The sequence below is a fragment of the Podarcis tiliguerta genome (genome assembly GCF_965153285.1).
Source record: "Podarcis tiliguerta genome assembly, chromosome: 5".
NCBI lineage: Eukaryota > Metazoa > Chordata > Lepidosauria > Squamata > Lacertidae > Podarcis > Podarcis tiliguerta.
The window spans coordinates 75,464,743-75,476,621 of record NC_139538.1 but is presented as its reverse complement, the minus strand read 5'-3'; the positions used below and the strand labels follow the sequence as shown (position 1 = coordinate 75,476,621).

Below are 11,879 nucleotides of genomic sequence, written 5' to 3'. Positions count from 1 at the left end.
TTCTGATCCCTGCAAGTCACCTGGAGGTTTGTATCTATCTAACAGTTGATGCAGCTGACAATCTAAACTCAAGGAATATGTTGCCCTGTATAACATCGTGCATTTTTTCCCCTTGAGGTATCTTCTGAAACTTTCAGGTTTAGGGCTAAGGCTCAGATCTAGTAGCAGAATAAGCTCCAGCTACGTCCTAAACTCACAGATTCCAGCTCCGTGAATGGCAACATAGCTCACAATTAAAATTGGGTAACGATGGAAACTTCAGAGTTGGGGATGCATCAAGCTTTCTTTGAATCAGGTGGAATCGGTGTTTATATGGGATTCTATGTAACTCATCAATGTGCTGTCAAATGAAATGTGGCTGTTTTCTGCACATACTGTCTGAATACCCTTCTGTGAACATGCCGGGTCATGTAATAACTTGTGACTTAGTAGAGGTTTGTGGATTTCGTTTTTTGTGTGGATTTCAGGGAATTGTTAGTGCTCAATAACTTCATTTAAAGTTAGCTGTATTAGAGCAGTAGAACGCAAGCTTATTCTGCAGCTTTGAAATATATAACCGCAGCATGTGTATCTATGCAAACTTAACAGTAGATTTACACAAGTGTCAACTACAGAACTGCAGGATGGACCATCCACAATAAGCACGTTGAGCATTTCAATGAAGAGATTGAATTTAGAAATATTACGTGTGGGACCTGCAATAAAGATTTGGCATGGAGGCCTCCTGTTCAGGGTTCCAGCCAGCCAGCCAGCCAGCCAACCAACCAGCCAACCAACCAACCAACCAACCAGCCATGCCCTTTTCCTGGATATTCCATTCCATTCTCCTCTGGGTTTCCATTCCCCACCCCAATAGCCAGTTATGTGCCCACTGAGCACACTCAGTTCCTTGTGGGGGTGTCCTAAAAATTGTACTTTTGCCAGCTTTGGGGTTCCCATAAGGCTGATTCCTCCCTGTTGTGTGCCAATGGTCCAAGGGCATTCCGAACCTGAACACTGGGAATAGAATGTCCTCCAAGCGAATTTAATTCCTCCTAGGAAAGATTATTCCACATTCTTATTTTGCCTCCACTGAAGCCAAGAGTGTACTACTGCTATATACGGCTGGGTTTGTGTGAAGTGTCCTGGGAAAAGGCAGCATTTCTCCAGGGCATCTTCACATCACCGTAGGAAGTCACACATGCAGACTCACTGCACAGTCTGGTCTGGTCCCCCCACCCTTCTGACTGATGGTGATAGGTAGTAGACATAGTCCCCAATGTAGACTGGGGGTCTTGAGTTTTAATTCCCCAATCAATCCTAAAGGTTACTGGATGGCCTAACCAGTCTCTCTCTCACCACTTGACTTATCCTACAAAGTAGTTGTTGCAAAGATAAAAATGAGGGCAGTCTATGAATGCTGTCCCAAGCTCCTTGGAGATCGGACAAGAGAAAATATACAAGTATTTCTCTCTTCTGGGTGGAGCGCTGGAGGAACCCAGAAAAGCTGGAATGGCCTTTGTGTGTTGCATGGATTGGAAATGCCAAAACACCAGCCCATGTTCCTAGGTACAGTGGTACCTTGATTCTCGAACTTAATCCATTCTGGCAGTCCGTTCGACACCCGAAACTGTTTGAAAACCAAGGCATGGCTTCAGATTGGCTGCAGGAGCTTCCTGCACTCAAGCAGAAGCTGCATCAGATGTTTGGAAAAACATTCACAAACCGGAACACTTACTTCCGGGTTTGTGACATTGGGGAGCCAATTTGTTCAATAACTAAGACGTTCAAGAACCAAGGTACCACTATACAACGCTTCACTTGAGGAACTCAAGTTTGCTGCAGTACATGTATGTACACACGCAGAGCAAGTTAAAAGCCTTGTGGAAGATTTTTCTGAGTTTCCCATAGAAGATTCACCCCTGGAGACTAACAAAAGCTTGGCGGGAGGTCACTGGAGTATACGGGGGAAGGGTTGTCCCTCCCCCTCCATATGTACTGCATGGCAGTTGCATTCACAAGTTAGTGTCATGTCTAACTTGCCCCAATGCATAGCTAAAAGTGAAATAACTTTCTCCCATAGTGTCAGAATTTAGAAGCCCCCTTTGCTCCTGGACTTACTCAGGTGAGCTGTCTTCGTGGAGCTACTGATACAATACGAAGTGGCAATACGTCCCAAACTTTTTATAATGTGAGCATTATATTATATTATATACCTAAAGTTACTATTTTAGTGATATTTTATTTTTATAACATAGTGTAGATTTATGGCAAATCTAAGGTGTATTTATAGTGTCTTTGTTTAGACTGAGCTATATGTTTTATGCTTTAAGGCCTACGAGTCGTTCTGATAGATGATATCAAAGTGAACTGTAGCCCAGCTATGATGAATCCAGAAAACAGTTTAAAATCTGTAGTCAATAAAAAAGTATATCAAAGAAAAGATGTGTGGCTTTCATTTTGTACATGTGCTGTCGGGTACAAGCCAGCAATAAATCGCACGGTGGAAGTGAAGTTAACTCTTTATTAGAAGAAAGAAGATCCACTCAGGAGTTCCAAGCCTAATGAACAGAACTGTTCTTGATTGGTCTTGCCTCTGTGAGGCAATGTGGAGCTTGAAGGTCTCACAGCTGCCTAAGTCTCCTCCTTTCCTGGGCCTTTCCCAAGCAATCTGGCTGGCATGCTGCCTTTGCTCCTCCCTCTTCATACCTCTCTTGGTCCTGGGACATGGGGGGGGGGAGCCTGTCACAGCGGGAAGGGGAGATACCCAGGCTTATTCATCAGTCTGACTCATCTCTGCCTCTTGTTCTCCCTCCTTTCCTGCTTCCACCTCTGCTTCTGATTCTGGGCTTCTCTCTGCCACAGACTCTCCCTGCTCACCACGCCCTGTTACCTCTTCAGCTTCCAACACCTCCTCCTCCCAGGCATTCTCCCTCTGACCACTCACTGTCATCCTACCACCAATCCCCAGGCTCTGAGCCTTCTTCCCTTGGGGGTTCCCTAGCTGATGCCTCCCACCCTTCCTCTGGGTCCAACCAGTCCATGACACTTGCCCCTTGCCACTAAGTGACCACAGTCTGTTCAAACAAGTATGAGCCCCAGCAATTTCCCCTTTCTCCCTCTGGAAATCAAATACCACCAGATGACAGGTTTCGGGGAATCGGCTTCCTCCCCCTGGGGCAGTAGATAAGCAGAACAAAGGAAAAGTCTTCTTACCAGTTAGAAACTTTAATAATCACAGCAAGAAAACAAAGAACCTATCTCCTAGTAATGGTGGTGCTCTCAGTTAAGAATCCTACCCCTTTACGTCCCTATTAATCCACGTCACTCCTACGTCTTGTTATCTGAGCTTGTACCCTCTGTGCATTGTGTGCTTTCTGTTCTGCCACTTTCTCAGCTCTTCTTGGTCTTGTGGAGAGCGGATGAGTGCTTTCCAGAGACAGTGAATCTTTAACCCTCTCTCTCCCAGTGCTTCTTCTCCTAGCTGTTCCCCATCCAGTACTTCCCAGCTTCTGCCTTCTGAACTATGCCCCTCTGCAAACACCGTTCCAAATGTACACTGTCCTCCTGCTCCTGGGAAGATTCAGGATCTGGAGCAGGAGCAGGGGGAGGGGGAGGCTCCCACCATTCTTCCTCAGTGCAATCCTCCTCAGCACGGTCCCTGACACCAGAGCTCGGCATCAGGAGCTGTCCTTTGTTACATCTCAGAGAGGGAGGCTCACCATAGTTCCAATGAATGACACAACAGTAGGCAGTGAATGACACAACAGACACAACTTAGGCAGCAGGGGCAGCAGCAGCAGACTTTTCCATAGTGTCCAGCAGAGAAAGGAAAGTGTCCACAACGGTTTCTGTCCTGAAACAGCCTTTCCCCCTATTTGTTCTGGACCCTCCCGGCAAGGGCTGCAACGTGGTCCAGCAATGCCAAAGAATGCACTGGTGACTCTCAGATATGGGGCCTACAGAAGCTGCAGCGTCGTTGAACATAGGACCTTCCGTCTGCAGGGCTTACAAGGTTTGTGACGTAGCCTGCCAGACATGTCCCATGCTGAAGGAAAATGGGTTGGGAATGATGATGATGATGATAACAATAATAACAATAAAAATACTTTATTATTTATACCCCACCCATCTGGCTGGGTTTCCCAGCCACTTTGGGCAGCTCCCAACAGAATATTAGAAGCACAATAAAACATCAGACATTAAAAACTTCCCTAAACAGGGCTGCCTTCAGATGTCTTCTAAAAGTCTGGTAGTTGTTTATTTCCTTGTCATCTGATGGGAGGGCGTTCCACAGGGAGGGCACCACTACCGAGAAGGCCCTCTGCCTGGTTCCCTGTAGCTTCACTTCTCGAAGTGAGGGAACTGCCAGAAGGCCCTCAGCGCTGGAACTCAGTGTTCAGGGTGAAAGATGGGGGTGGAGACGCTCCATCACCAAGCTAGGACTGAGACCGTTTAGGGCTTTAAAGGTCAGCACTAACACTTTGAATTGTGCTCAGAAACGTACTGGGAAACAATATAGGTCTTTCAGGACCGGTGTTATATGGTCTCAGTGGCCACTCCCAGTCACCAGTCTAGCTGCTGTATTCTGAATTAGCTGTAGTTTCCGAGTCCCCTTCAAAGGTAGCCCCACATAGAGCGCATTGCAGTAAATCTGGTTACAGGGAACCAGGCATAGGGCCTTCTCGGTAGTGGCACCCACCCTGTGGAACGCCCTCCCATCAGATGTCAAGGAAATGAACAACTATTTTAGAAGACATCTAAAGGCAGCCCTGTTTAGGGAAGTTTTTAATGTTTGAAGTTTTATTCTGTTTTTAATGTTCTGTTGAAAGTCACCAAGAGTGGCTGGGGAAACCCAGCTAGATGGGCAGGGTAGAAATAATGTATTCTTATTCTTATTCTTATTCTTATTCTTATTCTTATTCTTATTCTTATTTCTTTATTTTCTTTATTAAATTTCTATACTGCCCTTCATCCGAAGATCACAGGGCAGTTTACAATATAAAAACACAACTCTGCAATTCTATGATTTTGACTTTCATTTTGCTTTTGTTGTTATTAAACCAAGGATGCCCTTCTTTTCTATAGCCGGACTTTTTGTGGTTTCACATCCTCCTCTAGCTAAGGGCAAGTGAGCTTAGTTGGCAACCCAAGCTACATTTGTGAAGGGGGAGAAGAGAAGTTTTCATAGTACGGGGAGCAGAACAACTTTGAGTCTCTCACTCTTTTTTTGCACACCAGAGTAGGGGCTGCCATATTTCTAAAAGTGAAAATCCAGACACAGCAGTTTTTGAGTTTTGTTTTTTGTTTTTGCAAAATCTGAAAAAAGTTGTTGCATTTTTAAAAGGAAATTCACCAAATTCTACACTTCCAACATGGATTGCCATACATCTGGATTTTCCTGGACATTACAGAGATTCCTGCCCAGATACTGCTTCCAACAGCCAAATCCCGGTTATGTCCTGGAAATTCTGGACCTATGGCAACCATAGACTAAAAAGCAAAAGAAGGTCATCTTTAAATCAAGCATACATGATTCCTGTACATTTGCAGGCAAGGCAAATTTGAAAAGCAGTCATGTCTCCTGAACTAACACCATCCTAACAGTGGAATGCTATGCATGTCTACTCAAAAAGAAATCCTGTTAAGTTCAGTGGGGCTGACACCCAGGTAAGTGGGTAAAGGATTGCAACGAGAAAACAGATTATTAGAAATAAAAAGGTTGTGGCCACTTGGAGGCTAATTATTGGTTATTATGGTGTGATGCCACAACAAGTAAGTTACTCTCGACTTTTGAGTTCAATCAACCTCCCATTGTTCTTAATCACACCAAATCCATCTGTTGATTCAATGACTTGAGATCCCTTTCACTTAAAAACAAGAAAAGAAATCCCCTATAAGTCAAAGCCAGGCTTACTTCAGAAAGGCCTTTACACTTAATTCCCAGGCATGAGAACCATCTACCCATAGGGCCTCCATCTTATTAGAATTCAACTTCAGTTTATTGGTCTTCTTCCAAACCCTTGCCAAGTCCAGACACAAATTCAGTACTGGCACAGCATCGCCTGTCTCTGAAGCCAAGGAGCAGAAGAACAATAGAGTGTCACCAGAATATTGATGGCATCTCATTCCACATTCCCCCATGACCTTAACCAGCGGATTCATATAGGTGTTTAGAAGCATGGGAGATATGATAGAACCTTACAGGACTCCACAGCACAACTGCCAGGGAATCAAACAATCTCGCCTCCAGTGCTGTCTTCTAAAAGTGACCCTGTAAATAGAAGCAGAACCAGCTTGTCGCTGTTCCTACTCCTTCTCTCAATCTGTGGTATGCCCCACAGAGAAACCTACGGTCTTCAAATAAAAACATCCTGAAGGTCCCAGGCCTCAGAGAGGTTAGGCTGGCCTCAACTAGAGCCAGGGCTTTCTCGGCTGTGGCTCCAATCTGGTGGAACGCTCTGTCACAAGACACTAGGGCCCTGCGGGACCTGATATCTTTCCGCAGAGCCTGCAAGACAGAGTTGTTCCACCAGGCCTTTGGTCAGGGCCCAGCCTGACTCCCTCCTCTGGCAACCTGCACAGAATTTTGCTTCACGGTTGCCATTAAATTGATTTTAATTAATTTTTATAATGGACTGTTTTTAGAATGTTGGATTATTTGATTGTTTGATTATTTAATTGTTGTTAGCCGCCCTGAGCCCGGCTTCGGCTGGGGAGGGCGGGATATAAATAAAATTTATTATTATTATTATTATTATTATTATTATTATTATTATTATTAAACCAGTGAGATACCATGGTTGATGGGATCCACTGCTTTAGTAAAACATCAGCAGGAATCAACAGGGCTGAATTCATCTTTCTCAGACCCTCCAAGTGTCCCTGTTTTCCAGGGACAGTCCCGGATGCACAGAAGCGCCCCCAGTTTCTGATCTGATTCTGGAATGTCCCGCTTTTCCTTAGGGTGCCGCTATTTTCATTGTAGAAATATTGGAGGGTATGGAGTTATCCAGACCTAGAGACATCTGAAGGCAGCAGCCCTGTATAGGGAATTTTTTATAATGTTTATTTTTTTCCCTTATGTTTTTATATTTGTTGGATATAAATATAACCAACCCAGTCAGATGGGTGGGGTATGAATAGTAAAATTGTTCTTGTTGAATAGGACACCCCTATTTTAATCAGAGAAATGTCGGAGGCTATGCTTTCTCCCACAAGAGGTCAACAGGGTGATGAAGGCTACTTCGGTGCCGAACCTGGGCCTAAACCCAGTTTTGAAATAAGTGCTTGTGACAATGCTGGTAAAGGGATATGAAGTCTGCTGCAATCCATTATCTTATTCTGGGGCAACCATATTCCTTGCGCCTGCATGTTCATTTTGTCAAATGCCGTTCTCCATAACATTCTGGTGCCCACCTACCAAGGTACAATTGTACCTTGGAAATTGAACAGCCTAATTCTCGAACATTTTGGCTCCCGAACGATCGAAACCTGAAGTGATTGTTCCAGTTTTCGAACTTTTTTTGGAAGCCGAACATCTGACGGGGCTTCCGCAGCTTCCAATTGGCTGCAGTAGCTTCCTGCAGCCAATCCAAAGCCGCGCTTTGGTTTTCAAATGTTTTGGAAGTCGAACGGACTTCCAGAACAGATTCCATTCGACTTCCAAAGTAAGCAAACCTCTTTCTATGAGAAGGTCCTGATATGCCAGAGTTTCTCCCTCTCTCAAAATGTTTTAGATGATGTATAATAGGATTAGCCAAAATGTCTGAAGTAACTTTCGCTCCTTAAACCATCTTTTTTGCCTTATATCAAATCCTCGTACCCTACCCTTGACTCTGAAACCATGTTTGTTGCTTTCCTGCTACAGACTCAGAGAACACATGACGAAACTTCAGCGTCCGACTCGGTATTGCCCCTCCTATTTTTAAACCGTAGTAATGCATATTCCTCCCAAATGAATGCACGATATTATTCTTAGCTGTCTTAATATAAATCTTAAGTCTCTTTAAGAAATTCAGCTGCTTACTCGAATAAGGTACCCCTTAAAGTAACGAGAAGTACTATAAACCAGCAGTATTCTCCATTTCTTATCCGAATCTGGTTGTCAATAGCATTGTATTTTAGCAACATTACCTACCTACTGCCTTTCTGTAGCTGTGCTGAAAGCCGATGGACACCAGGTAATCCTGGAAGAAATACCGGATTGGAATGAAGTGCAGCTCATAGTAAATGGAGAGACTGTGTTTCAGTGCAACATTAATGACCTGGATTTTGGTGGGTACAATATAAACTTGTTTTCTGTTTTGCTTTTAAAAAACATTTCTAAGAAATGTAAAAAAATGATAGAAGAAATACAGATGGCTCCTTCCATTCTTTAGTAGGGCCCATCGATTTTGATTCTAACTATGGGAGCTGCTTGCCAAAACCCCCTAGCCCCCAACCCCACTGCCAATCCCTTCTCCCACAACTAGGCAACCCCTCGTCCCTTGACACCTCACCTACCCTGTTGCCTCTCGCCTCACAACTTGCCCAAACCCTTCCCCCAGCTTGCCCCCAAAGAGCTAGGTATATGGAAGACATGCTTGTGAATTAAAAGAAAATGGTATTCAAGTGGGGGGGGGGGGCAGATAAGATCCTGCAGACTACTGGTGGAAATTGAGCCTGCAGAGAGGAAACTATTATTCAGGCTGGCTTTGCGAGTTATTGTTCAGAGTCTGTTTGAGATGGGTCAGCTGAAAACAGCACACACACAAAAGAAAAATGGAGGGCAGGAGATGAAATGGACCTGGATGTTTGTGTACACTTGTGTGTGAGCCCTGCCTGCCTCCAGAGCAACACATCCTCAGCCTCCCACAAATATTAGATACAACAAACAAATACAGTATACAGTGCCCAGGTTTGGGCTAGTGGAAGAAGAAGAAGAAGAAGAAGAAGAAGAAGAAGAAGAAGAAGAAGAAGAAGAAGAAGAAGAATTCATTATTTGTACCCTGCCCATCTGGCTGGGTTTCCCAGCCACTCTGGGCAGCTCCCAACAGAATATTAGAAGCACAATAAAACATCAAACATTAAAAACTTCCTTAAACAGGGCTGTCTTCAGATGTCTTCTAAAAGTCAGAGAGTTGTTTATTTCCTTGACATCTGATGGGAGGGCATTCCACAGGGCAGGCGCCACTACTGAGAAGGCCCTCTGCCTGGTTCCCTGTAACCTCACTTCTCGCAGGGAGGGAACCGCCAGAAGGCCCTCGGAGCGGGACCTCAGTGTCCGGGCTGAATAATGATGGTGGAGACGCTCCTTCAGGTATACTGGGCTGAGGAATTCTAGTGTTATATGGTACAGTAGGAGGAAATCAACACACACACACACCAACCAAGAGGCTTGAATAGCATTGCAAAACTTTTCCATGCTGCCTGAAGCCATGAACAGCAGTGTCCTTTTTAAGAGGTGGGGGGAAACCTCCAATGACCTATTTATGTTTTAACATTGTCCATCTCTCTCTCTCTCTCTCTCTCAGGAGGTGATGGCCTGTTGGACCCACTTTGCCAAGAAGCTAGACATGCAGTGTTAAACGCTTACTGAGTAAGAGGCCCGGTGTGTGCTCTTGACAGCAAATCTCACATCAAATAAATAAGACTCTTTCCTTGCATCGCCCATTACATTGTTAACCCTGTCTTTCAAAAGGGTTCTATTGAGTCCTCTTATTTCACCACCAGTGTGGCTAAAAGCATCCAGGTGGAAGAGGCAGTTTAACTGGCCACAGAGATTTGATCTCAGGGCTGGTATTGGCTTGATAGGCAGTGTGAGATGACAGTTCTGTTTCTTTTGGATCATGTGCAATCAGGATGTGCAAACAATGATTAAGATATAAGGCCACCATCCTCAGATGACAACGTTTGGAGAGATACGTTTGGGTAGCGGCTAGTCTTGCATCTACCCATGATCTGCAACTCCTCAGACGGCAGACTTTGTATGATGTCTTCTAGATATATCAATCTACAAGACAGTCCTGCTTTAAATGTGTCGCGTGGATCTGACCTGCATCTTACAGTTTTTCCGAAGACCTCAGCGCAGTCCACCATGATCTGGTCCCAACTGAGACTGAAAGGGACCAGTGGTGGCACCCGGCAAACTAAGTGGGGATCTGAATCTCGGTTGCTTTGATGCTCAATACTCTATCCGCTACACAGGCTTTCTTTTGCAATGCATCCCATCATTTATGAGATGTATTTGCATCCTCAAATGACTCTCCCATGCAAAACCTGGACTGCAGCAGCCCATTGTTCACTCCAGTGAGAAATGTAATCTCCAGAAGATACAAAGTTGTCCTCAAATGTACCAGGAGCAGTGTTAATTAAATTGCTTTACAGCCTTTTTGTCTTGACTAATTGCCTCATTAGGACACATTTCTCATCCCCCAAATGGATCTGAAGTATTCTTCATCACTGAAGAAAATGTATCATTAAGAGCTTTTGCCCTGCGCCCCCGTCAGTCCTCAGAACTGTTTGCCGTCGGGGGGGAAGCATACTTAGATCTTTGCCAGCTGTGCAGCAATGGTGCTGCAATCAGCAGTCGAGTGGCATTAATGGCAGAACACCACAATTACTCCAACTATTTCCCTTTTCCGAGCGAGACCCTTACATACAATTTGTGCAATATCTTCCATCGTTTTCCTAATTTCACAAACAGCTAGCCTCCTTCAGAGGGAGTAGTGGAAAGGGGTGTGACAGGCATCCAAATGTTTGGCCGGAGAGCGTAACACAAGACTGCATTGCGATCCCTTGCCTGTTTCTTTGTAAACCACTTGGCAATGCATTCAGCTGAGTTTTATCCAGAACAGGCGCATTGAAATTAATGGCCAGGACTAACCTGGGTTAGAGAGAAGGCAGAATTGCTCGACACCTATTTTGCCTCTGTCTTCACCCAAAAGGAAAGTAGTGCCCAACATGGAGATAACAGCATCAATGATGCAAGGATCAATGATGCAGCTCAAGATAGGAGAGGTAGAAAGGGAACACATAGCTGCTTTAAATGACTTCCAGTCTCCAGGGCCTGATGAGCTGCACCCAAGGGTACTAAAGGAGTTTGTGGATGCAATCTCAGAGCCTCTGACTATAATCTTTTGAGGAGCAGGTGAGGTGTTCTAAGCACAATTTAAGGATATTGAGAAGTTCAAATGTGTGCAGAGGGCAAGCTAGATGAGTAAGGGTCTGAAAACCAAGATTTATGAGGAACGGTAAAGGAAGTGGGTATATATAGCCTAGAAAAGAGGAGACCGAGAGGAGCTATGATTGCCATCTTCAAATATCTAAAGGGCTGTCACATGGAAGATGGAGCAAGCTTGTTTTCTCCTGCTCCGGGGGGTAGGACCCAAATGAATGGCATCAAGTTACAGGAAAGTTGGTTCTGATTAAACATCAGGGATAATTTTCTGATGATAAGAGCTATTCGACAGTGGAGCGGACTCCTTCAGAAGGTGGTGGATTCCCCTTCACTGGAGATTTTTAAGCAGATGTTGAATGGCCATCTGTCATGGGTGCTTTAGTTGTAATTCCTGCATTGCAGGGGATTGGACCAGATGATCCTCTGGGGCCTTTCCAACTCTACAATTCTACGATTAATTTCATCAAATTTACTCTGAATAAGAGGGACACAGGTGGCGCTGTGGTTAAACCACAGAGCCTAGGACTTGCTGATCAGAAGGCTGGGGGTTCGAATCCCCATGACGGGGTGAGCTCCCATTGCTCGGTCCCTGCTCCTGCCAACCTAACAGTTTGAAAGCACGTCAAAGTGCAAGTAGATAAATAGTTACCGCTCCAGCGGGAAGGTAAACAGCGTTCCGTGCGCTGCTCTGGTTCGCCAGAAGCAGCTTAGTCATGCTGGCCACATGACCCAGAAGCTG

At 44.9% G+C, this 11,879-nt stretch overlaps 1 protein-coding gene across 1 annotated transcript; it reads left to right on the top strand.

Moving 5' to 3' along the window:
* Positions 1–3,724: 3,724 nt before the first annotated feature.
* LOC310677318 (UPF0728 protein C10orf53 homolog) lies at positions 3,725–10,349 on the top strand. The gene is made up of 3 exons (XM_083440150.1): positions 3,725–3,994; positions 8,137–8,256; positions 9,495–10,349. The coding sequence occupies exons 1-3, from the start codon at positions 3,901–3,903 to the stop codon at positions 9,557–9,559; spliced, it is 279 nt and encodes a 92-aa protein (XP_083296276.1). The 5' UTR covers positions 3,725–3,900; the 3' UTR covers positions 9,560–10,349.
* Positions 10,350–11,879: the final 1,530 nt, after the last annotated feature.